The sequence below is a fragment of the Rissa tridactyla genome, chromosome 1 (assembly GCF_028500815.1).
Source record: "Rissa tridactyla isolate bRisTri1 chromosome 1, bRisTri1.patW.cur.20221130, whole genome shotgun sequence".
Lineage (NCBI taxonomy): Eukaryota > Metazoa > Chordata > Aves > Charadriiformes > Laridae > Rissa > Rissa tridactyla.
The window spans coordinates 207036753-207064733 of record NC_071466.1 but is presented as its reverse complement, the minus strand read 5'-3'; the positions used below and the strand labels follow the sequence as shown (position 1 = coordinate 207064733).

The 27981-nt window shown below is 37.8% G+C and overlaps 1 protein-coding gene across 3 annotated transcripts in view; it reads right to left on the bottom strand.

Moving 5' to 3' along the window:
• Nucleotides 1-27667, bottom strand: part of GNAI1 (G protein subunit alpha i1) — a 38050-nt gene extending 10383 nt beyond the window's left edge. Inside the window, exons 1-6 of one of the 3 annotated variants that reach the window (XM_054212735.1) lie at nucleotides 27393-27667; nucleotides 27122-27265; nucleotides 7534-7576; nucleotides 7313-7454; nucleotides 2450-2607; nucleotides 544-672 (exon numbers count right to left, since the gene is read on the bottom strand). In XM_054212735.1, the coding sequence (XP_054068710.1) occupies nucleotides 544-672; nucleotides 2450-2607; nucleotides 7313-7454; nucleotides 7534-7576; nucleotides 27122-27239 (590 nt within the window). In that variant the 5' untranslated portion in view covers nucleotides 27240-27265; nucleotides 27393-27667. Of the gene's footprint in view, nucleotides 1-543; nucleotides 673-2449; nucleotides 2608-7312; nucleotides 7455-7533; nucleotides 7577-27121; nucleotides 27330-27392 lie in introns of all 3 variants that reach the window. The other 2 variants (XM_054212745.1, XM_054212754.1) reach the window with 2 other exon arrangements.
• Nucleotides 27668-27981: the final 314 nt, after the last annotated feature.

Sequence of the window (27981 nt, the reverse complement as noted above, 5' to 3'; positions counted from 1 at the left end):
TATTACATTTGTACTATCCTATGCTTTCATCATTAATGTCTTTGGACACACATTACAGGAAACATAAGTCACACTCTTTCATGACTAAATAAAGTACTACCTTAAAGTACAATACATATTTGAATTCAGTTCTTCAGGAAAATGGATTTACTCTTTCATAGGACAACAGCAAACATTTACAAACCTCCAGCTCTCCAACTGAATTTAAAGGGAAGAATCTGATAGAACAGCAGTTATTTAATATAGCAGAAAATGAGATTTAATTTACATAAAAAAATCTTTACAAAAAGCTTCCAATAAAACCAAAGCCTTTATTACTTAATATCTGCATATTTATTCTGAGTTATAGGAGGAGTTCCAACAACTCCCACATCCCTTCAGAAAACTGAGCCGAGCGTGAGGATTTTTTTTCAGAGAAAAAGGGGAGGGAGATATCAAAGTTGTGATTAGACAAATTTGTTACATTACATCATTGAAAGCCCATCTCCTGTAACTTTACAGAAACCATAACAGACAGAGGAACATGCAGCATGATTTACATACTTAAAATGAAGATCTTTGAAAGTAAAGTGAGTTTCCACTATTCCTGTAGTTTTCACTCTAGTCCTGAGAACGTCCTGTTGGGTTGGAATGTAGCTGGTTTGTGCTATCCTGTCCAAGTCATTCAAGTAACTGAAGGTAAAAATAAACACTGCTTTCAGTTATTCATAAAACAGTTAACAAGATAAGTACAAAGACTTACAGAAGTTCTAGGTCCATTAATTATATTGTGCTTGACTTTCATAGAATAGCTTTCTCTGAGATGAGACAAAAGACAAGACACATTATTTCCCTCAATTTTCTGAGGTTTTTTTGAAATAAGGTTTAGAGACACAAAGATATTTCATCCTAGAAGAAAGAAAACTTATGCAATTAACTCCAGTACAAAGAATTCTTCTTTTGAAATCGCAAAATTCAAACATGGTTCCACATATACCAACGTTATTTGCACTAGAACTCCTTCATCTTTGTAACCTACTGAACTCCAAGTTAAACTATAACCAAAGCACCAAATTACCCTGGATCTGATAATACGGACAAAAAGAACAACGCAGTGTTTTGGCCAGAATTAATGTGTTTAAGAAAATGATTAATAAATAACAATTAACTTTCTATTGAGAATTTCTAATAGTACATATTTTTTACAATAGTAAACTTTCATTGCCAAAATTCTTGCAATGCAGGCCAAGAAGCCCAGTGTTTCTAAAAACCATACAAATCTCATTTGTGCTTTTCCCACAGTAAATAGGGAAGGCATTATGTTCTTCTTTCAGTCTAACCAGAAATTAGCGATTTTAAAGATACGATTGCAGTGCTAGAACAACATTTTTGTTATGAAACTGGTGGTAGAGGTATCTAAAACAACATAGAACAGAGAAGGTTATTGGAGGAAAGTAACCATCCTCCAAATGAAGTGCTCCGTATTGAAGAAAGTTTATGCAAGTGCTATTTCTTAAGTCAAGAGATCTGTCATCGTGAGCTCAGCTTGTTGCCATCCACCTTCTGTACCCTTAGAAGAACTTCAGTAAACAAGTAACAACCATGCTGGGAGCATCAATGTTGTTTCAATACAATTTGATCACATTCTATTCATTCAGCATGCCATTACTCCAGCTATAGTCTTCTCAGTAACCTTACCTGCATGTTGTTTATTTATGTAGTTATTCTAAAGAACAGAAGTGCCTTATTTTAAGGAAAGTGAAAACCAACTTCAAACACTACAAATCAATTCAGCTTTAAAAATTTGCCCTATAAGGCCAGTATCACTACTATGTCATTCTTTACCATCTTACCTCTCCCTCAATGGACTCTTCCTTGCTGAATCATTGCTACTTGCTGCCATCACATATTTCTCACACCCTTGAATCCTTACTGTTTTATTTCTTTAATAAGCACCCTAGCACAGAAAACACATCCTGACTGTTCCCTTTGCTCAACCCATTTCTAACAGAGACCACTAATTAACAAAGAAAATGCAGCAATGTTGAATGACAGAAGAAACTCTATTATGAATGTGAAAGTGGTATCCTTGGTAACACAGATTCACATCACGTAATCAAGTTTCCTGGACATGTTCAGATACTAACAGGTATTGAGTTATGTTTTTGTAAAAAAAAAAAAAAATGCTATGTAACGCATTAAAGCATCTTAAAACAATCTTTGTCTTCCTCAAAAGGATGAAACAACAGGTCAGAACATGACTCAAATTCTAATTATACCACACCTCTTCCTCTCCAACTCTGAAGGTTAGTTGCAGCATTTTGACCCAAGTAGACAGACAGTATCTTTGTCCAGATACTTCTATATTTTCCACCTACATGGGAGCAGGATTTTTCAAAAGATGAGACTTCTATTGCTTTAGGTACTACGTAAAAGACAAAGAGGGTCCTGTTTGTCACATAGTACTTACTAGGCAGCAGAGTCATTAAGCTGGTATTCTCTAGATCTGTTGAAACAAGCTTGAACTCCAGTGTCTTTCCACAGTCTCTTGATAACTCCAGCAAGCTCTGCAGTCATAAATCCTTCTTCTGCTGCTCCAGCTAACACAAAGAGTTGCCGAGCATCATCCTTTAGGATGTAAACAGAAAGTGGAGAGACAAACATTGAGAAATACAACGGAAGTACTATCACCTAAGAACTATATTCAGCAAATGAGCTACTTTTCTAACCTGGTAAACATGAATGTAACTAAACCAACAAACGTGAAGGAAAACAACTGGGCTTAGTTTTCTGCATAGGATATTAATTCCCACATTTTTCAACAACAGAAAGAGCAGTTAACCAAATTCCTCATCAGCTGATAAAGCTTCTTCTGATCTATTTATAATTTGAACTAAGCTTCTGTAAAGCAAAGTAGTAACATATTTTGTGCTCAAGTCTCAAGTTAACCTTACTTGTTTATCAAATACGACAAACTGAATGGAATAGTTACAATGCATACTAGAACCTTAAGAAATGCAGATGTATGTTGACTGACTGAAGAAAACATATTAAACACTTAAGCTTCAAAAACCAACTTTCTTTGAAAGTGACAAATATTCATTTCTTCACAAATCATGCATCCAGAAATAGAAAAATATTTCTTAAAGCCTTTCCAGATAAATCACTTACAAACACCCATTACCTTAATTTTTCTAGAGACCAAGTTTTCTTGGTAATGCTGTATCAAGCAAACATCAAGATTTTTAAGACAGCAAATGCTGGATTTTAAGACTATGTATAATGACTGCCTTTGAAAGTGAGGCTAATGGAGCACAGGATATCGATCTCCCAGTATCCTGTAACAGAATTTGACCAGTTGGCTACCTTCATCCAATTTTGACTGAGGAAAGAAACTTAAAAATGTTAGCCCTGTAAGGCATTGGAAAAAGAGGATAGTAGCTGGGCAGAGGAAAGAGATCCACATTAGTACTCTCCTGTGGGTAGCTGCCTGACCTTGGTTATTAGCTGTATGTGATCTAATGCAAAGGTATGTCAGCCAGAAAAATCAGCATACTTGTGGCTTGTAGCTACTACCCACAGCATGCACTGTTTGTCCAATAATTAAAAGAGAACAGATGATACTGGAAAGGAAGAAGGAGAAAATAGAGACTTAGGCACATCAGCTGGAACAGAAAGTATTTCAAGAAAGAAGAGGATTAACACAAGCAACATATAAGGTTAGTCTCACAAAACAGTGAGTGTAGATACAGACATGAATTTGTAGGAAAATCTGGTTCTGTCACCTTTGCTACTCAAACAATAAGCTGTGAAAAAAATCCATATTTTCAGGATAAGCACAGAAAGTAGTGATTGTTCCAAAGATATTGTCTGTTGTAGACCTAAATAATCAAAGATTATGACAGCTAACAGGAAAATTGTTTGCAGACGGATGGAGTAATATCGATATTCACAGCTTGAAAACAAAAAGCTTGCAGTTCAGTCAACTCAAAACAAACTTGAAGAGATTTATGTATATCTATATGTAAACATATGTATTTATACATATGAACAGGTAACTGATATATAGTTCAAAAAGTCTTTTGAAAGCTAGAATAGCTACAAATCTAAAATGAACATTTGTCAAAGAAATTAACAGAATAACAATTACTGTACAAGCACAGGACAAATTGTGGAAAATTAATAAAAATTCGGTCGATTGCACTAATAATTACATTTTAAAAAAACAGAGTAGTAAAGATCCAAGGGTTGGACACTTAGATCTCACTGACTGTAGTCTGAGCAACATTCCTGCATAAAAGAAACTCGAATGACATTTCTGATGCTAAATATTGTTCGTAGATGCAAATGCCAAGGACCTACATCTCATAAAAGCATCGGATCTTAAAGAAAAGCCAATATATTAAGACACATGATAGAAACAGCTTAGAAACTGACAGTCAATTTTGTCATGAATGATTATGTCATTTTACACCTAACATGGTCTGACTTTTAAACATACGAGATTTACTCCATTTCAAATAGCTCTAATCTCTACATGGTCTAAAATGGCAGGGATGGGAAAGATCCATTTCAGCTTTTTAAAAAGCCCAAACATTAAAATAAAAAGTGGTCTCTGTTACCCCCATACTCCCTTTTCTAAGGATGGCAAGTACTACAGATACCGTAAGTGAGGTAGCATGCAACAATCAAGTCCTATTTTCATTATTAACCAATGCTAGATACTTTGCTTTAATTATACTGGGGTGGGGCAGCTTCCTCTCTAGGTGTCACTATTTTTATACCAGATTTCATAAATGAGAATGTAAAAAAACTAATCTAAGCATCTCTCTAACTAATTATAGCAAATCTTATATTCAGAAAACGTTCTATGGTCCTTTAAAGCACATTCACTAGATGTCTCTCAAAAGATACTTTACTTTCTACTTTAGTACTGAAACATCCTGTAGGACAAAGGAAGATACACCAGTCTCGAGACTGACCATCACTGAAGCTGCTGGTATAATCTGTGCTCCCCTGATTCAAAAGCTTTAAAAAAGAGAAAGTTCAGCTCACTGCTGTTACCATTAGTCTTATGACAGAAATAACAGTATATGATTTTCCAAATAAACATATTCCATTTAGCATAAAACCCTCAAAAATTCCCCTCAGAAATTGAAGAAAGAGTCTGAATGTAACAGTTTTTCTCAGGAATTAAAATTTTGAGCTTTTTTTTTTTTCCAAAACCCAAAAAACGTTCCAACAAAATAGAATAAAATTTAAAAGGCTGTACTATAGTAACTGCGGAGTAACTATACATTTTTTTAAGAAGTGAGACAGATGTATAACACAAGCTCTGAATTGCTTTTTCCATTTCTAACTTTACAATTGGTAAAAATCTAGTACTGATGTTCCAATAGCAGTGTTGCTCTGAAAAAAGAGCTTGGACCACCAAACCTGCGTAAGTGCAAAGGGATGGACAGCTATTTTAAGATTATCCCTGACAAAAGTTTGCCTTGTCATTTATACAGCTCTCTGAAGTCGACCAACTCAGATGACTTCACACTGATATCATATATAAAATAGCCCTCAAAAATCTTGTTAGTCATTTTAGCTGCTAACACCTAAATTTACTCCTCCTCCGTTTTCTCTTACTATGTATTTAGTAACATGAGTCTACCATCTGCCTCTTTCCAACATTAACTGCCAGACTCCAGAGAGGACTCCATTGCACAAATACTGCAATGAGATAGTGTTGCTGCCCTGGAAAACTTTGGTCTTAAGGGAAGACAACAGCAAACAAGAGAATAAATGTGGAGAGGAAAAAACAATGACAATGAAGCTTTTACTAGTTATGTTTATGTTTGAAGAGGTTTCAGCTAGAATTAACATATGTACATAAAATAATGACTATCAAAGAACAAAATGAAAATTAACCAATAATTCACATGACTGCCAATCAGATTTGGATTTCAGATACAACTTTATGACCCACTTTATGGAATCTTATGAACATTTTTATTCCTTATGACAACCATACATAATGCATTTCACAAGGTCACTGAAGGTATATTCTCTAATATTTATAAATTGCTTTTTAAGCAATCAACAAGATCTTGAACACAAGACTTTGTCACGAATGAAGACTTTACATACCATTTCTTATTTTTCAAGATGCTCCTCTCCACCCAAACCACAATTCAATCTTAACATCACGGAAATAACTATGACAAAATATCCCTCTGACTACCTTACATACTTATTTCAATACAAGAACAGCAAAAAAAACCTTCCTCCATCTTCCCTGCAAGACAGTGATAATGTGGCTAGGTCCTGCTTCAAAAAACATACTATTGAGCTTTCCGTATTCTGACATTGATTTCTATGGAAAGAAAGTAAAGGCACACATTCTGAGCTAAGATGCAGTGCTATTCAGACTAACAACTTTGGTGATCAACTTCAGCATTGAGCAGATTCCTGTAACCAGAGGACAAGCAAGAACACTTAAGCTAAGCATTTTACAGAGATTCAGAGCCTCTAAGCTCCTGAGCAGACATGTACTTAATCAGGGTCACCACAGGTAAGAGTATAGGGTTAGGACTGGAAATACAATAAGCCAAAAGAATCAATTCTGCAGACCAGCTTCAACACGTGGAATGACAAATAGACTCATCGGAGGTTTGTATGCGGGACATTAAACAAAAGAAAGAAAAGGTGCAGAAAAACTTAGAAAAAGGTCTCCTATTTCTTGGGAAAAATCCTTAATCCATATGGTATCATGAAAAAATTAGACACCAGCAGCAGGGGTATGCCCACGCCTCTCCCTTGAGTAAAATAAAGTCCTCCACGTTGGAAGCCAGTATGAAACAGGATCAAGCTCAGGGGCCGGATATGTTTTAGGCACTGCTGTACCTATGGTCTAATTGAGAAGTGCAGACAGTAGCTAGATGTCTACCTATTTAAGCTATGTTTTTTAAGGAACATGAAGATGTCTAACTTAAATGACTTATAGAACATAAAAGCCCACAAGTCTCTACAAATAAAGACACATGACTGCACAGTTTAATGTTTTTCAACAACTCCCAAGACTCAGATGTTTAGTTCTCCAAATTCAGATGGAATTTGGAGAATTGTATCTAAACCAAATAGTTGTTGGGAATCAACACACTGCTGATTGCTCTGTAGGTCACTTTGCCATGTAAGGACTAATGACATTCAGTTTTCAATCAAACTTTGTATCCGATAAAGAATATTTTGGGATATCAAGAGATTTTTTCAGGAAATAGTAACAGTCAAAAATTGAAAATGAATGGATATTTCAGCTGTATATCTATGTGTGTACTTCAATACTCACAGCCCTGGTTGGATCACCAAAGTCTATCTTCAACCTCCCCATTGCTCTAATGATAGCAATAATGGACTGAATGGTGTTACTGTAGACAACAGCTTTGTACTGTTTACATTCTTCTTCTGAATAACCAGCTTCATGGATAATCCTACGGAAGGAAAAAAAATAAATTCTCTATTCAAATAAAAAAAAAATATTTCTCTATCGTAGTATTTCACCATACTTACTTCATTTGTTTGACAATTGTGCTTTTCCCTGATTCACCAGCTCCTGAAAAATAAATGTGTGAAAATTTATTAGAGTAGACTTTTATTGATCTTTGAAAATACATTTAACTTCTACACTTCAAGTACCTAACCAATATAAAAACCTTCAATAGTTGAAAGTACAGTTGTTACAAATTAATTTTTAATACCAAAATGTGTCTCCAGCTGAAATTTTCAAAATCAAGATATTTTAAGAACAAATCACTCAGTTCTAAGAAGTCTTTGCTTTTCTTTTTACAGAAGCAAGCATAATCTTTACACAGTCTGCTGGGGTTTCTAATGCAAACAGATAATCAGTTGTTCAAAGGCATCTGCCTTTTTACTCAACACCTAACCAAAAACCTCCTTTACGAGTTCCTCACACTGTATTAATGGTCTTCAGCGTTGCAAATGAACCTTTTCAGGGTTCTAGTCCTCGTAACCAACTTTTGGACCTTGCAAGAATAAACCGATGCAGTCAGACTACTTTTTGTTGGAAAAGACTGCATGAGGTTTGCCAGACATGCTGATACCATTTTTAATGCTAAACAAATTTAAGAAGAAAAAAAAAAAAGCTAAGTTAAAATACAAAGTTTACAAAACCAATTAGCATGTCTGCCAGCAGACAGGGGAGGGGGGGATGCAGTTTTTTCTATCTCAACTTTAGCTTACTTTATCTCCACTTTCTTTAGTCTGCTTCTTTCTCTGAAAAATTTATGGTCTTAGAGCTGTGATCTAATCCGTTTAGACAGCACACTCCTGCTTTGTCTGTGACTTGTGCTGAATTCTCTCTCTCACATTTCCTCTTCCTCAATATGGTTTTGCAGAGGGAAGTATAATCTGCACATGGTCTACAGGTGTTTCTAATGCAAAGAGATCACCAGTTGTCCAATTCCAATACAACAAAAAAAGCCCTCTCTTCTTTAGATGTCACTGTGACCATGGGAAGCCACTGATAAAGGCTGTGTTCACCTTCAAAAAAAGGACAAGAAGGGGAATATGACGCATTACCAGACAGTCACCCTCACCCCGATCCTCACACTAACTCCACAGCAAATACTCCTGGAAGTCATTTCCAGGCACACGAATGAAAAGGTGTCTCGGAATTGCCAGCACGGATTTACAAAGTACAAACTGTGCCTAACTTGATAACTTTTCATGAGGAAACAGATGGTTTTGTGAATGAAGGACACCAATAGATGTTGTTTACTTTGACTCTAATAAGGCTTCTGATGCCACCTCCCATAGCATCCTTGTACCAAATTGGATAAATATGAACTTCAAGGTGCCTGGAAATCTGCCCAGACAGCCAGACTTAAAGGCTTGTGGTCAGGGGTTTAAAATCTATTTGGAAGCCAGCCAGAAGAGGCAATCTTCAGATGATGATACTGGGCTAATACAGCTTAACATCTTCAGCAATGACCTGAAAGCCAGGATGGAACGCAACCACATCAAATTTGCAGGTGACATCAGCCTGGGAGGCCAGGAAGCGGTCACAACACTGGAGAACAGAGGTGCTATTCAGAGGGTCCTCAACAAGCTGGAGGACTGACCTCACAGGAATCTCACGACAGTGAAGAGAGACAAATGTGAAGTCCTGCAAGTAGCACAGAATAACCCATGCAATAATACAGACTTGGGACTAACAGGTTAGGCCTTGCAGAAAACAACTGTGGGAATCAACAACCTAAAGAGTCAGTAGTGGGCCCTTATGGCAATGAAGGTCAACCACATACCAGGCTGCTGCAGTAGGTCTGGCTGGGATGGAGTTGTGGCTGCCCCTTCCCTGGAACTGTTCAAGGCCAGGCTGAATGGGGCTTTGAGCAGCCTGGTCTAGTGGGAGGTGTCCCTGCCCACGGCAGGGGGGTTGGAACTAGATGATCTTTAAGGTCCGTTCCAACCCAAACCATTCTATGATTCTATAATTCTTCACAGCATCCCACACAGTGCTGCGCTCTGGATTTGTGTCTAAACCAGTATTGATAACACATTAGTCTTTTTGCTATTGCTGAAAAGTGCATGCACAGCATCAAGGCTTTTTCTCTTTTCCACCCTGTCACCACCCCTAGTGAGTAGGCTGGGGGCAGACGACAGGTTGAGAAGGGACATAGCCAGGACAACTAACCCAAGTTGACCAAAGGGATATTCCATACCACATGATACTGGGCTCACTAAAAGGTCACGGAAAGGAGGAGGAAGGGTGGACATTTGAGGTTATGGTGTTTGTCTTCCCAAACAATGCGTGCCGAGACCTCGCTTTCCAGGAAGTGGCCAAACATCTGCCTCCTAATGGGAAGTAGGGAATTAATTCTTCTTTTTGCTTTGCCTGTGTGTGCAAGCTTTCGCTTTCCCTATTAAAATGTCATTATCTTGATCCACAAGTCTTCTCACCTTCCTTCTATTTTCTCCTTATCTCAAGGGAGAGGACAGCGATCAAGAAGCTGTGTGGGTGTTTGGGTTGACCCCAGGTAACAGCTACCACTGCTGCACTGGCAAAACTGCAGCCAACAAGTCAAAAGAAGCTGTTATTCCCCAGCAGTCAGCAATCATGATGCTGTATCTGAGTGCTATGTACTGTTCGCCTCCTCAGCGCCCAGTAAATGAGATACTGATAAACTAGACAAAAAACAGGAGAAGGTCAATTAGTTGATTAGGGGGCTGGTGCTCATGACAGAAAGCTACATAGAACTCAGCTTTATAATCCTGGAAAGACTATGGGGAGGGGGGGAAGGTGAGGAGGGGAGGTGGAGTGTGTGTCTAATTGTTGTCCTCTCCATAAAATCCACTTAAGAGCACTGAAGACAGAAGCAAACTTCTCAGAGATACACAACGAAAAGATGTGAGGCAATCAAGAAGCTGCAGCACAGGCAGGTTCACAGAGGTATAAAGCGGAGCAGGGAACCTATCCCCATGGAAGAGGTTAAGCACTGGAACCAACTGCACATAAAGGAAGCAGAAACTCAGCTTTGGAGATCTTCAAGATTCAACTGGACGAGGCCCTGAGCAACCTTACCAATTTGATGTTAGCCTGGCTTTCAGACAAGGGTTGAGCTAGATGACCTCTAGAGGCTTCTTCAAACTTAAAATATTATTTGATGTCAGTATAACAATATTTTTACACTTTGACTACCGTATAGTAGTGATGCCTTTGGCGTGTTCTTTCATCAAACCAAATATGTAGCTTCGTGACAAGCTCAAGCCAATTTAAGACCAGTTGCCAAAAGCTGTGCCACCTCCTCCCAGCACTGCTACTGATGTGTCTAGACCTCCCTCCCTCCAACACACAGTAGAATGAGCATTAGCACTGACAGGAGCTAGTGTGCTGCAGAATGAAGTAGCTAAGCAATAGAGTAGGCCGGTCAACATCAATCTAAGGTTGCTTAATGCCATCTTTAGCTGATGTCCAAGTAAAAGACTTATTTTTTATAAAACTGCAAGTTTCTTTCTAAATGAGCAATAGTTCTCAGACTCTGAGCTGCCATGGAAGTTCAATACTAGTGTATTAATATAAACAGAAAACAGACACACCACTATAAAAGCCATTTATTATTGTGACACCTGAAGCATTTATAAACAAAATTAACACTTAATCTGTAAATACCTAATTATGCATTTAAGCATGAATAGGTGACAAAAGTTTAAAGATTGGCTTCATTACTGAAATTAATATAATTTAGTTTGGGTTAATACTTTTATTCAAAAAATTTGAAGAAAGTCCCTGCATTCAACAGCAATTTTGGCGATAATAAGAAATATTAGTAGAGCATTTAGTTTACATTACCTTGTCAAGTGCTCTTTCTGTTAAAAAATTGCCACATTTGACTAACCGAGCAGGTCAGCGTCAGGGGTAGTCACAGTATTAAAGTTTAATTATTTTGTAGTACAGTTTCTACTCATTTTTTCCCCGAGTCAGATATGCATGTTTCTTTGTGGTGTTAGAATTCATGTGTACCGAATACCTAAAATTCTCAGAAAAGTCTTCTCAGTAACATAACCACGAGCACTCATAATACATATTAAAACAAAAGTCAGTTACTACAGAGTACCTAACATCGACAGTGAGTTCCTGGAAGATATATTTCCCTGTTCTATTTAATGGAAAATAGAAACAGTTGTGTTTGCTTTGGGATTTTTTTTTTTTTTAAACTGCATGCTAAAATGCCTGCAGCTTGCCTAATAATCTCTGTGAAGTATGTAAGAAAATGACACCTTACTCACTGTCCCATACTGAAAAGGACATTCATTACTTTTGCACTCCTGAACCAGAGCTCAGCTAGGTTTTTTGATGGATGCATTTGTAAAATTTCCTCCTTTACCTCAGTGTGACTAAGGCGTCCATACAGCAAAATAAGAACTACCTCTGTTTGAGAAAGTTTTAGACAGGAGCAAGCAGTATTAAATATTTCATGTGACAGCTGCATATAAAATGTCAGAGCTAGCTGTACTGTTACAACCAAACCCTACCCAAATTTAGACAGACTTGATTGCATATTCCTCAATTGTCTAGTAGAAGATGCTATTTATTACCTACTACTTAAGCGTGATACTTGATTTTAGCTTCACTACTGCCAATAATTTGCACAGAAAGTCTTACTGGCTCAGTTACTATTTATGTATAACATAAAATATTAATAAAAAGACACAACAGTTCTGCTCAGACTAGAAAAACAGCAGTGTATCAGTTCCAAATCTGAAAGAATGGTGGGGACTTTTTGTTTACTTAGTTTTAAATGAAAGTCTATGCTAACTGTTAGGTCATCACTTTGACAAAATAAAGTTTTAATAACTCATGAATATTTTCATCTCTCTTGCACACTTTGTGTCCTTTGTGTGCTCCTCACAAAAAAGAAAAGAAAAAAAAGGGCAACGCATCCCATGAAAATTCTATTTAAAGCACAGAATTTTAAAACTTTTATTCACATGGTTCAGTAGGAATGTAACTTCAACTAAGTCTAATACTCTTATTACACCTGCTTGCCAGAATGCTTCATTATGCAAACTGACAAAGCGTGGAGGCAAGCATGTCCAACTTAATCAGCACAATTTAACACAGGAAACACCATGTGACTATAATCTGAAGGGTCTTCTGCCTCAAATTTCAGTAACAAGGCTCTACCTTCACCTGTCAATACTGCCACAGATAGCATCGGTGCTATCCAAAGCTGTTGTTTACCTGGATCCAGCATGAGTTATGACAGCACTCAGTGAATTCATACCTAGCGCCTAAACCAAGGCCTACGAATAACCCTGCTGCCCCACCCATGGCACAGTTAATCTGAAGCTCGGCTAAATAAAAGGGACTAAATTTGTATTATAATTTTTCTTTCAAAGCCAACTTTCAACTTTGTAAATAGAGGGAAAAATCAAAGCATCTTCATGTTCAAGTGTCTTAAAAATTAAAAAACAAAAAACCCAACAACAAAAAAACATTTAACAGATCAACCTCACATATAGCACTCTGAAGGAACTGAGTAGGGCTAGCAAAGCTCAAACAGATTTAAGAAACAGCTAAAGCAGTATTTGATTCTCCAAGCTGTAATGTGGACAGTTACATAAGAGCTTACTAAAAAAACATTAAAAAGATAGACTCAGTTGGACTCAACGATCTTAAGGGTCTTTTCCAACCTAAATGGTTCTATGTTCTATGACTCACTACTATGAAATTGTAGCAAACATCACTTTAGATAGATTCAATATTATTTTACTTTCCAAATGGAGTAGGTCTCTGCTTAAAACAAATTTAAATCAGTATTTTATAATCTAATTAGAAATAACAGGTCAGCAAAAATGTTACTGTAAACTAGTCATAGTGTCTCATGATTTATTATCCCACACACTGCCACATAGCAAGCATTCCAGAACTACAAATTTCTGGAACAAATGTTTTATGCACCCAAGTACAGAAACTACTGTTTTTAAGTACTGAGATCTTAATAGTAACATTTCTAACTTGTGAAGCATTTGCTAATTGCTTAATGAAGAAACTAATCAAATACAAAAATAAAAAGCAATGCAAACTTGCAAAGTTGATAGTATCCCTCTTTGGAGGAAACTAACTGACAAGTACAGTAATTCCTAATAGCAGAAATATATTCCTTGCAATAATAACAAAGAAAAAATTGTAGACTAAATTTTGGGAAAAAAACCCTAGATGAAGAGTTAGATAAAAACTGAAGAGTAGAACAGAGCTGGCTTTGAATCACGAAGTCAGTCAGACAAAGGAACAGAACCCGCAAACAAGTAGAATAGTCTTGCATATTGCCAGAGAAGAGTTCAAGTACAGACAAGAGTAATAAATACAGAACTTCCAATGGATGCTTGTCAGGTTTTCAGACTGTAAAACAGGAGACTTGCACCATGAAATTTAAAATTAAAAAAGTCCTCTCCCCACAACTCTCCAGTCTTCTGTCAGATATTAGTGTTTCACAGTGGAAGGCACGAGATGAATGGTGCTTGTTCCTCAGATGCCACTGGTCATTGCACAAGCTAAATGCCCAGTGATTATTACTGTTTCTGTATGGGACCAGTAATCTTTTAGAGAAGTACGTGGCAAGCAGACAGCTTGGAAATATAATCTCTTAAATTTATCTCCTCATGACACATTACCAGACATGAGACTTAAAATTAGAATTCAAGATATTAATCATTGTTACTATATTCAAAATACATCAATGCTAGTACAAGAAACCCACAAACAGTGGAAACTTGTTGCCACAAATCCACTAGACAGGCTGACCACTAAATGAAACATTCTCTGACACCAGCACCCACACTGCTACATCTCCAAAATTTACTTTCTGTCTTGCATCTCCACTCCCTCTTTCTGAGGTCACCTAGCAGCTACACTTCTTATCCACCACCATCTTGTATTCTTCTAATTTTGGGGCTGCTGCTGCCACTGACAGTTTATGTTCCTTTTTCCTTTCCCAACCAAAGGTTGACAGTACTCATGACTTATAAGGTGGCATTAGTCTTGGAATTTCCATAGCTACTGGAATTTGAACATGCCAGGAAACCTTGAGTGAGTTAAGTAAGAAGCTGTGTGAATAATATCTGGCAGAAAATATTTCAGTAAATTAGCCATGTAGTAATAGAGCGTGAAACCCAGATTACACCACTGGTTGAAACCACAGGAGTGACAGATTCTAAAATTGTGACACTGACTCAGATAAAAGATCTGAGATAATTCTCAAGGTTTCAGTAGTTGCATGCTGGCTTAGTTCTACAGAAGCAGCACTATTTAAACCTATATGACACTGTCACTTTTATAAATTCCCTAACAAATCAAGAATTAATTACAACTAATTCTTTCTTTCCTAGGTCTTTAGTATTGCTCTTAGGAGATGTTTGAAATCAACAGTACACAACAAAACAGTCAATTATATATAAAACATCATTTAAGAAAACCATTGTTATTATAAAACGCTACCTCAAGAAGCAATCGCATATTAAGTCACATTAGCATCCTGTGTGTTTATTCAGGTCTAGACCGCCAATAAAGTGCTTTAAGTTTCTTAGATACCTAGGCTATTACTATAGTAAACACATAAGCAAGAGATAAAGACTGTATTAATTAGTTTAGTATTGAACAAAGAAAAAGTATGAGTTTATATGCAATACAACCTCTGGAACACAATAAATTCTAAAAAAATAAAGCTTATGGTGAAATGAGCACATACTCCATTTTGCAAAACTTAAGGTCACTTCTATTCACATCTTTATCTTTAGAAGTATGAATTGAGTTTCCAGCTATTTCAAATTTTCCATTAGCGCTTAATATCTTTTTATGACAAAGAATTTATGAAAGCATGTTTTTGCGTAGAATTTGACGCATGTTATAAGCAGACACCTCAGCAGAAACTTGTTATGTACAATACACTTGAATGTATGCAGCTTTTGAATACAAATTATATCTAGCTCTTCAAAACTGTTCTTATGTTTATAGTCCTCAACTGTTTTAAATTACTGGCTGTACAGCTACTGTTACATAGTAGGAACCCTTTTATCATTATGTGCATCACTTATACCGTAACCATATTGTGGACTGGGAGTCCCACTATAGAGGAAGGCACCAGTACAATCCTAAGTGTCAGATTTACGAAAACTCTGTGAAACATTCAAAAGCAAATATGGTACCTTGAAATTGAATCTACTTTTAAAAGATGTATCTGTTGAAAAGATACAAGAGATCTCTTAAAAACGGTATCAATGCCTTACAGAGGGACAGTGCCATTGCACTTCAAAATCTGAATCATTTTCTTCAATTAAGACACAGGCGTAGCTTCCCTTCTGTGAGGTGCCAAACCCAGCAGGACCATGACAAGCTGAGACTCAAAGGTTTAGAAATAAACCTCTTACTTATGCCTGAAATTAAATAAGGGAATGGATGCACACCACATAGTAACCATGCTTGCTACCTGACAACTAAATGCCACACCACCACTGGTTAAAACATTTGTGGCTCCAGGTTTATCTAAAATGTCAATGCTGACAGTAGCTTGATAAGATTATCAGTTGACTACTTAAAGGTATCAAAGACCAGCCTCCACACTACTATCCTATGAAATATTTGGGAATCTCCTCAAAATTCAAAGTCCAGAAACTTGTTAGTGTTTCTAATGGATCTTCACTAATAGCAAATAACTGATCTTCTCTTCAAATTTAAAATAAGATTTAAATTTGCTACTTAAAAAAAAAATTGAAGTCGAAGTGGTTATCTTCTTCCACATATAGTAGTAATCTCAGGAACAACCGCAACATAATTTGAAACCAAGGTATGAAACAACCTGATTAAAGACCTCCTAGAACATGAGTTTGAGTAGATATTGTATATGACCACACTACATGAGATAAATGCTGAGTGCTCCAACAAAAAGAACCACCTCCTTTGATGTTACAATGCTTACCAAGACAGTTACTGTCAACTTCTGCCAACAGAGGACAGCACGCCTCATCCAGACCTCCAAATATATAAATAAACCTCTAGAAATCCAGAGTACCCTGACATTTTTCTTGACAGTGTGGTTGGCTGAGATGTCCTTTTACTGTTCACTGAGCTATAAACACAGTGTGCAAAAATGGTAGGTTCAGTGACTGAGATACCAGAGAGAACTTCTACTAAGCAGAATATGATTAATCACAATCAAAGATACCTTACAAAAAATTACCCACTGCAACAGAGGCATACTGTATGCAGGTTATTCTGGTGGAGAGATACAACAAAAGAACTTGGAATTCACAACTTATTTTTGCCTCTACTTGCAATTCAGACCAGCACTGATGTTGTATTATCTACAACTGTGACAGATCCAACCGACCCTGCTACCACATATTACTATGTAACCGTACAAAGAGTCAGCAAAACCAGACAGCAAGGTACATGCATTCATATCAAAACAGGAAAAAGATCTCTTATGTTAATCTCAACTGATTTTATTCAAAGCTCTACTTGTCATGTAACAACAAGGCATTATTTCCAAATGAGATATATGGGTACTGTCAAAGTTTATACCAGGGTAAGTGTAGTTATACTAAAAGTCAGCCCATTGTTGTAAAGGTAGTGCAATAAACTTTAGTTCACATAAATTCTCAGTCTTCATCCATGCCTAACTTAAGAGTGTTTTTCATCTTGTAGCTTGAGAAGTAAGACCCACAGAAATAAGAAAAATAAGCACATTGACAGTTTACTACAAAAAGGTCTCCAACTCCACCAAAAATTATAATGACTTACAAAGTGACATGAATTGAAATGTTAAATGAAAAGGACCTAGCTATCCAGATTGACCTTTTTCAAAAACAAACATTTTCAGAAGTCTTATTTGTATTTGAACCAGGAAAGAAAATTCATGTGTATACTGAACCATATTCTTGTTACATGCACATGCATTTTCCCACGCAAAGCTACCTACAAGGAGAACATTATTTGTGATTAACAGTATTAAAACAAAAATTTGGCTTTTTTGTTGTTGTTGTTTAAACAGACTTTCTATTTAACTAGTCTCAAATTAAACTGAGTGAGGTTTGAAGTATATAAAAGTTTCAACCCATTCCAACAGGCAGTTGCACCTAACAAGCCCAGAAGCAAGGAATAAGATACCTACAGAAATAGCAGCTTGTTAGGCCTCAAACAAGTATGTTGTCAAAGCCTGATCTAATCTAACCCCACAAGGCCCTGTGTTCCAGAACAGCAGACAGAGAAAACAACCTAAGTTGTCTCTCACCTAGGAATTAAATGACAGCCTTTGCCAGCAAACACAGAGGCACTAAAGCGTATTAGAAGGAATCCCTGTCAATGTCTTTAAGTGCATTAGAAAGCATATAATGGTTTTGTTAAGAGTTTACTGGATTTATTAAGGATCAGTAACTGAACCTGCATGCAGTTGAGAAATCCACTTTCAAAACGCTTCAAGAAATATTTAATGCATAAAGATACAGACGACACTTAAATGAGACTTAGCAGCTTATTTTTAGTCCACCCTTGTACAGTACATTACTGGCAGATTCTGAAATCAATGAGCATTCAAAATAACATTTAATGAAATAAAATCTATAAATACTCAAGGCAATTGTCATGTTCACTCCAAATTTTGCTATGGCAAGACATTCATCTCCAGTCATAGCAGGTTCTAAAATTGCATTCCAATACTACATTAACACTGTATTCTGTTTATAATATTAGTACAACTTCACTGTTTTAACTGGAGACTGTCTCCACTCTCCTCTCTACTGTTTGGACACTTGAGTTGGCAGTTACGCTTCTTGTCCACTACCATCTTCCATTGTTCACAAAGCGCTAGGTAGAATAAGATTCTTCCTAGTCAAGCCTACGACCTGTAAATTAGAAGAGCATTCAGAAGAATAAGGAAACATAGGTTTGAGACTCCTTGGACTTGGAATGAAAACAAACTCCTACCTTGATTTTCGATCAAGTGCCATAATCAACACACTCCTTGAGAAAGACTGGTACTATCTCCTATTCCAGCAATGAGGTTTTAAAATAAGTGGGTTTTGAATACAGTTTGACATGTCACCGGATCTCACAGGTGAACGTAATTTCACATTTTTCCTAAGACGAATCTAAAGCAAACTGTGACACAGAAACGCAGAAAGAATCCTGTTCTGCACCCCGTGTTCCCCTCCACCTCCTGCTATGCATCTCCAGTACTCCATTTGCATAGGGCATATATCTCTGCTCCTCATCATGCTTTTATTCAGGTCCTCACCAGACCATTATGAAATTCCAGTAAAACTGACCACTCTAGAGGCAAACTAAGTCCAAACAGGACAGCCAACTTGACTATTAAACCAGCACAAAACTGAATTAAGCATTTAAAAGTGCAACGGAGGGGGCAAAACCATTCAGCCAGATGCTGCAACAGCATCCTTCTTTTTAGCAACACAGAGCTTCTAGAACGGCTCAACTGCTTATGTCACTACAGTATCAGACAGCATGCATTGCTTATTTGCAGCATTCCAATGTGGATTTACAAAGTAGGCAAGAACCTCTTGAGTTTTACTGGAAACTACTAAAAAAGGACACAGAGATTCAGAACACCCTTATGATCGTGATGGGTAACAACTCATATTCTGAGCCAAACAACTACAACAGCTTCAACCTTGTAAAAAACAACAAATAGTTGTATGCAAGAAATTATATCATCAACTTTGCAAAGGGAAGATGGGATACAGGTAGCCATTTGATTCTAACAGTATTTTCATTTCAAGAAACAGACCATATTAAATTCTACAGGATATTGAGAATTATAAACCTGCCTCACAGCTTCAACAGGAATTTTCATTACAGTACATTGATTTTTTTCCTTTAAAAGCAATCTGTTTAGAGCAAAGATTATGAAGACTTCCTGTCCATTCTGGTTGCCTAGATACTGTTGTATTTCACTAAAGATTTAATCAGGTACCTTTGCTAAGTACATTATGCACTTCAAATGCAATACTACATTTCTAAAAAGCATATATGAAAAAGCAATGAGGTACAGTTTATTTCATAAATTGAAGCACTGTATATTCAAATGGTCTTGATTCCTTTAAATAAGTAGCTTTATGAAAAGTATTTTCTAATTTCAGTATCAATTTATATAGGTACATATAATATTGCAGTTCACATGCATCTCTAAATATAAATACACAGATGTCAACACTGCTACTTGATTTATTAAGTTGATACCTAAACAGACAAGAAATTGTGTTGTTCAGAGCTTCAATGACCTTTCAATTACCAAAGACAGGAAAAGAAAGCGATTTATATGCCTATCATATGCGTAACAACAAATCTCTTCTTTAAAGAATTGGTTCTTAAATGCTCTATGTTAATTATCCCCATCAGTTGAGATCCTGAAAGAATAATCTCAACAGAATTATTTAAAAATTACACAGAAGTGTGGCTTTCAAGGAAGGGGACAGTCATCAATTAGACAAAAATGAAACAAAGTCAAAACTTGATCTGAACAGATAACATACTTTCAAATCCAAGAATAATGTATATGGGTATCTGTGACAGTAGGTGATTTTTAGGCCATTTTGCTGGGACAGCATAAACTCCTGTTACATATTTAAGCTCTAGGTAATTCTAGAGATTTTGAAGCTGGGTCCACAGCTACGCAAATACCAAGGGTAAGGCCACGATAATGGGAAACGTCTTCCAAATCCCCAACTCTAATACGTCTTACAGCTACACTGTGAAAGGGTTACGAGCAGTTGCAAATATGGATAATTAGTCTATGACATCATAATATTCCTTTGTTTCCCACCTTGATTCTCATTAAGAAATCTAATTGTTGTCTTGTCTGCTCCTAACAGGAGACAAGGAGAACAAAATATGTTTAGCATTGAGAAGAGTTCAAATCTTCTATTGCAAAAGCATACATTTCTAGTACACAAAAGCGTCTAAGCAAATAGTTTATCTTTGCCTTAACTGTCTTATAAATTTCAGTGTCTTAATTATCCTTCCACTCAGAAACGTCACTAAGTTGAGCCATTTCAAAAACTGCATTTGTTTGAATACTGCGCTCAAAACTTCTTGCTTTCACAGGTTCACAGTACTGATTTTTCCAACTGCTCTCTATATACCTTACCAATTTAAATACTTTTTGGACACAGAATCTCTCAGGTGAAGCCAACTAAGCTTCATTTGCATAATAATAAAACAGTAATTTACACAAAGCCTGAGGTAACAGTAGGACACTGAGCAAACAAGGGCAATAAATAGAACCGCTGACCTCAGTAAAACCAGACAATGACTAAGATTCAACCTCAGAACAGCAAATTTTCATCAGTACAGGTTCTCCTACACACTTACTGGAAAAAAACTTTTAATGGGTAATTATCAAGTTAATTCATATCTTTATTTCAACATTTCCATGGCAAAAAAAATGTCACACTTAACATCTTGAGTATCTTTTTTCTACTTCCAGTTTTCTACCTTGATGTTTGCTAGATTTGCATATTACAGGAAACACTGCAGACATCCATCAAGCTTAGCAGCAAAACTGACTTCAGAATTTCACGCCCTCTGAAGCCAGACCCATGACTTGGTTTCAGAATATTTAACCAAACTTTAGGATGTGCCAACTACTCCAGTCTTCCTTCTCAGAGGACCAAAACAACTAACGGGTAAAACGTGGCAGCAAAACAACAATCCACTTTGGCAATATGGTTATATAAATCAGCACAGCCTAGCTCTTTATAGCACAAAGCCCAAGTTCAAGTTGTGCCAACACACAGCTATGTAAGGAGCTATACTGTAAACTTTAGTTCTGAAGTGAGTTAAAAATAACTTCACAAAGGAGGTTAGCTTAAATACACTTCAGTAATATAACCTATAGGACTGAAGTAAACTGTCATATGAGCACAATGATGACACCATAAACTGTGCTGCCAAAAAAAGTAGGAAGAAACTAATTAGTCAGTGTATTACAGAATTTATGTGTAGTCTTGAGCCACCACTGATGCTGGGAGTGAATGTGAGAGCTTTTTGGTCTCTAATTTGGGGGAGCATTATATTGTTTTTAAAAGATAACTTGAAGGAAAATCATCTTTTAAGCTTAAAATGTTTGCTAACTCTTTAAATAAAAAAAATAAAAAAAAATAATGCCTGATGGAAAAGATAAGTTAAAGTTATTTTTATATATCCATAACCACATTTTTTAATCATGAGACAAAAAAGCAAAGTCGCCATTACTGGTATCATGACAAAATGTACAGTTTCTCTTTAGCCCCTTCTAAAACAATTGCTGAAGTAATTTTTTTCCTAAGAATGTTAAAGAATTAAAATCATGATACAATCATAAATGGTGATTTTATAAAGAAACTTCCAAACTTCAGATTTAAAATAATAATGTGAAAGATGACCTGAAATCACTGAATATAATTTGTATTGTAGCAAAGAACTCTATACACACATTAAAGATCAGTATTATGATGTTGTAAATTATCACACCAACATTCAAACAGAAAAAGACAAGCATAAAAGAACCCAAACTGCAATTATACAAACACAACTATGGTCAAATGGCTGTATTTTCTATACATCCATGAGCCTCCTTTCACAAAAGCAAGGGGGATTATTACACTATTGGAATCCAGTAATTTTGACACTGTTCTACTGTTTATTGTTGTATTTAGTACAAAGGCTTGAGGATTTCATTGCCTTAACTACAAAGTCAGATATAAAAGTCCACATAAATAACATTCTGATTGCCAGAGTCCAACTGTACCATATTGAAATGCAAGAGAGCTCCTAGTTCAGAACTCCTGCTAAATCTAAGCAAGCAGGCAGAAAGCCAGGGGGCGTGAGGGGAGATGGCGGGGCAGACAGACAAGACCAACAAGCAAAAAAAAAAAAAAAAACCCACAAAAAAAACCCCCACAACACCACACATTAAACACTTCTTTTAGGTATGACAAAAGAGCTTTTAAATAAGAAGTGAACTTTGTAAATATCTATAGTTAGTTATCTCTGAAGTTGAGAAAGGAAATATTTTGTCATAAATGTTTCAGACCAGGCTGGCATACCTTATAAAGATGACGTCAACATCCCTGAAATGTGCAATGCTTGTTTGTGAGAAAAAGGATTTTTTGAGAGCTCCCATAAATTCAGACTTAGAAAGTCTTTTTTGTCTGCAATTGTGGAGAAAGAGAATATTCTGGAGGAAAGGCAAGAGAAGTAACAGTACAAATACAATGTGCAGTCAGGTCTGGAGGAAGGCAAGTATTGCCAAGGACTGTGAGGATCACACTGTTGAAAAGATGAGTATGCAATGGGAGTCAGTTCACTGACCAGACAGTTAGATGCAGGTCTGTAACAAAAGAAAAGCAGACAGAAAAAGATGCCAGAGATGTGAAGATTTAGAAGAACAACTGAAAAGAATTGTTCTAGTTACTGCCTTAAGGAACAGGAAGAACTGCAATGAAAAAGATTAAGAGCAGTACTCTGTTTTAAGTTAAAAAACAGGTATCTTTAAGAATGCAACGTGCCAGTGTTCCAGTATGAATCACAAGGACCTATTCAGGAATGGAAAAGTGGCTCTGTTGATCATGAGTATAAAGGTACCCACTGAACTGAAATCCACAGACATGATTATCCAGAAAGAAGACAGACAGCTACAGTTGTCAAATACACGGTCTGTGACCTCCTGGATCCCAGGATTCACTACTAAAGAATGTTTAAGATGTACCCATTGCCTTTTTCATTCAAGATACTAAGAACCTGAACACTGAATTTGCTATATTAGGTGAAGAATGTGATAATCCACAAGACAAAACGCTAATCCTATAAACTCATGCTGCCAGTTTGAATGTATTCATAAAACCTGATGAGTTAACCTCATACCAGAAGGCTTTCTACTAAATGAGGTACTGCCTGTTCTCCTGCAATTGGCACAAATTCAGTCTTATGTGCTTTAGCTAATTCAAGAGAAATGTACTTGCAAATCCACACCTGATCTGGATCACATGTATATTAATGCAGCACACAGACTGGTCACACAGAACCACTATTTCCCAACATGTGTAAAATTACATTCATTCTGCAAACATCATTGCAGTTTTTATTTGTTGAACACGAAAATTTAAGATGAGGAACGATGAAAGCGAAAAACAACTTTAGTCTACTGCTTTCTCTACTTGGAAGCCAGACAAAACATACATTGCTTTTCAAAAATCTTGCTCACACTAAGTATATGACCTTATCTCTAAGGAACAACAACAACAACAAAATATACAATAAAACAAAATATTACTTCAAACAATTAGGAAACAGAAGTTTAGGAACTGTCAACTTGACACAAATATTAAAGTGCTTAAGGAAAAGTACTTTCCTACATTATTTTTTTTGTGTTGGACAATATACTAGACTGCACTTATATTTTTTATCGAGTTCCCATGAAATGTAAGTATTTCTTTGTAACACATTGATTGAATATAATTTTAAATTAAATAAGTCCATTCATTTAATTATTTTAAAAGATAAAATCACCAAATTTCATGTATAAACAAGCATTTTCCATTTGGCTTACCAACTACATGCTCAAATTCAGGTTACTTCTAATAATGAGGATGGTACTCTGAAATTTTCCAGAGAAGGTTCTCCTGCTGTTGGAATAGCACATTGAAGTGCATAGAATTACAAGGTTAAAATATTGTTATACATGGATAACATTTAGAATCCAATATTTTTATTCCAAGACCTGATGCATGACCTGCAATCAGATTTGTACAAAATTATGCACCAATTCACAGATATGCAGAAAGAAGTTAGATTATCCAGGCCAGTAGTATTTTGCACAGCTTAAATATGTCTGCTTCTTCCTAGAGACAAGACAACAAAATATAAATCTAACATGGATCACTGATATTGTTCACAAAGTCATGGCTGAAGTACAGCAATGTCACATCTATCTCTTTTAATTAAATCACTCCAATTTCCTGTTCTAGAAAAAACACTTCAGAAAAGCACATAACGGTATAAATTAAAGGCTAGAAATAGACTGAAGACTGATTTTATTATAAACACATCTTTCCTCAGTTGAGCATTCTTGCTCAAGCTTCAGTAGGATTCCCTCACCACACAAAAATACAGTTTTTTATAGATGGCTGGAATAAATCTGTCTTAATGGGTCAGTAAGTATACAGCTACACGCTCTTCTTCTACATAAGCAAGGTACTTTAGATGCTTCTCACACATTGCATTTTCCTGGCAGCAGACCACAATTTGTACTTTTCTTTTTATTTCAGTATCTTTTTAACTGAACAAGCCCATAAATAGATGTAGGAGTACAACCAAGTAGATGATAAACTATGACATATGGGCTGAACAAGCAATTGGGAAAGTAAGCGGTGAGCAGAAAGCGACTCTAGTGGAAGTAACTTTAAATAGTTTTGCCATCAGAAAAGCATTCACATAACATTTAAGACATCTAACACAGTTGCAAGGAAAAGTTACATAAAAACGTTAATTCCAAGACACATGAAATACACAAAGGCACCCATGGATGTATATACAAAACCTTATTCTGAGTTCAGTAAACATTTAGGTAATTTTTGTTTAAATAATAATTCAAACACTGTTCCTAAGAGAAGCTAGCCAGCCAGTTTTCACACCTCTTTAACAGGGGAGGGGGAAAATATCAAACCAACTGAGCTACTACGAAGAACACTATGACAATCGTAAACACATGTATTTGAGCATTTGTTTCATATTCTAAGATTTCATAAGATTTCCACAAAAAAACATACTTTCCTCAAAAGCTCTTCTGTATTAAACCCACAAAATTTATAGAATTTAAAAATAAAAACTCATAGCATAGGACTTTATACATAAGAGCAGTAAACAACTGAAAATAGTGACAAAATTCATTCTCAAGTTTAAAGTCCACATTCTATAGATGTGGACTTTATTCATACCCACAAAATATGATGAAAGATATGACGACTACCAAACTACATGTACTAAAGTTCCATACAGAACAGGAAAATACTGAAAAGTCATTTTAAACGCCTTGCCAGAAGACACATAAAGCATTACTTTGCTGCCTTGGAAAGAGACAGTAATGTCTTCTGCCATATTGCTATTGATCACATACAGGATAACCTTTCCATGCAACAATCTAAGGATTCCAAAGATGTACAGGACTAGACACAGTATCAACCAGAAACCTAATACGTTCTGGAAAACAAACCAAAAAGAAAAGCTTTAACTGTTTCACAAGCAAAATTTTAAATCTTTAAACACATTTTAGGACATTTGCTTTTCCCATACTAGTTTTGTTTCATCTCTGTATCTACATATGAAAGTGCTTCAGTTTCCTATACCTTTCTGGAGCTATTTTAGAATTTAGCAACAGAAACAAGTTATTTAAGAGGTCTACTACAATGTTTGCTCATCTACAGTGCTCTGTTCACAATCTAGCAAAATCAGTTTCGAGGAGGGTGAGAAATTGGGCAGTCGATTAAAGTTTGTCTGAAACTAGCTCTGGGAGGGGAAGGGCAGCACAAGGAAAACTGCAGATCAACAGCTTTTTAACTCCGGATTAGAAGGATCCGCTCTGGTTTAGCAATACAGCATATACTGCAAAACTCCCTAAAACATTAATACAATGCAAATCTTGCAGCATTCAGCTGTCCACCAGTTGTACGGTAGTTTTATTCCTGCACAAATGTATTTCTGATTAAAATCCCTGCTTCCTTTTTTCTGGTATAGTAATTTTAAAAAATAATGTTATTTCACTTACATTTACTCACACGCATTTCACTTAAAATACACAAAAAAAGCTAGCTTTCAAGTGCTTGTGAAGAAGACTCAAGAACACATGATAACATATTATGTGAGTCACTATATTATACATTTAGAACCCCCATCAAGGTTGTACTTCCCGTTGTAACATTTCAGCAACGTGAGCAACTTCCACAAAAATAAAACAAAGCAAAAAGTTAAATGGTGTTTTGCCTTCTGTTCCTTTGATGCTTTCTGCACTTTAATCTTACAGCAACAGTTTAGGAGACATTCGGGTCTACAAGAAACATTAAGAGCAAGCATTCCCCAATCTAAAGTTTCCTTCCTCTGAGCAGAGGTCCACAGAATGCAGGTCCAAAGTTTGAGATGATGTCCCCTTCACATGGAAGTTCGGGGCCGCTCTAAGCCAGGGCCCCGGCACAAACTGCGCCATGCCCTTTCCCCGGAGCCCTGCCTTGAAGCCCGAAAGGCGCGGAGGCGCCCACCTGCCCTCACAGGCTGCTGTGCGTCCCCTCGCCCCGAAAACCTGAGGGGCCAAGAGCACATACCCCACTACAGCAGAGCGGCGTCCCCTCCGCCACCTTATCCGAGGATGGCATACCACCGCCCTCCATCCCGAGCAGCCGGGCCCTCTCCTCAGCCACCCCCGGGCGCCACACAAGCTGCGAGGTGGCTCGACGAGCACCTGCCCGCCCTCGCCCACACGGGGGCCTTTACCTCAGGGACGGGGGGCGAGGCGACATCTTGCCCCAGGGCAGCGCTTCCCCTCAGGGCTCAGGGGGGATTACCTCAGGCGGACCCTCACCTCACGGCAGCCCTTACCTAAGAGGAGCAGCTTGACCTCCCTGGCCGCCTTCTCGCCATCCTCCCGCAGGTTCCTGTCGATCATCTTGCTCCTCTCCACCGCCGCCTTGTCCTCGGCGCTCAGCGTGCAGCCCATTTTGACGGGGGGCGGGTGTCGTTTGCCTTCGCCGGGAGAAGAGAAGCGACGGAGCGGCGGAGTTTCGCGCCGGGGGCCGCCGAGGAGGCGCTGAGGAGGGAGGGGGGAAGCGAGTGCCTCCCCGCTCTCCTTCTCCTTCCCCCCCTCCCTCACCTGAAACGCAACGGCGGCGTAGGCGCCACACGCCGGGTTTACCTCACACGCAAGCAAGCGGCGAGCAAAAAAACGGGGAAGAGGCGGGCGGACAGGCGAGCGGCGGGGGAAACGCTCGCCTGACACCGTCCCCGGGATAAGGCGGCAGGCTGCTGAAGGAGGGCGGGATGGAGGGAGACCGCGCACCAGGGGCCACCGCCGGCCCAAGGGCTGCCGCTGCCGCCGCCCGCGCGCTCCCGCGGCGCCGCCCCTGCCCCTCCGGAGCCGCGCGCACCACCCACACGGCGGCGGCGGGGAAGAGGGCGGGGCGACTGCGCGTGCGCGCGGCATCGCTGGGCCGTTGATGGGGGGAGGAGCGGGGGGGACAGGACACGCGACGGAACCAAAACGTTAAAAGGGTTAAAACGGTTAAACGTAAGCAAGGTTTAAAAACGGGCGTGGGGGGAAGGAAGAACACGGCATCCGCCGGCTCGCGCCTCCCCCGCGTGACGCCATCTTGCGCGGGGGAAACCGTTGCGAGCTCGAATTTAAACGGTCCTGTGCGGGCGGTTCCATTCCTCGGCCGGGCCGGGCGGGGCGGGGCGGGGCG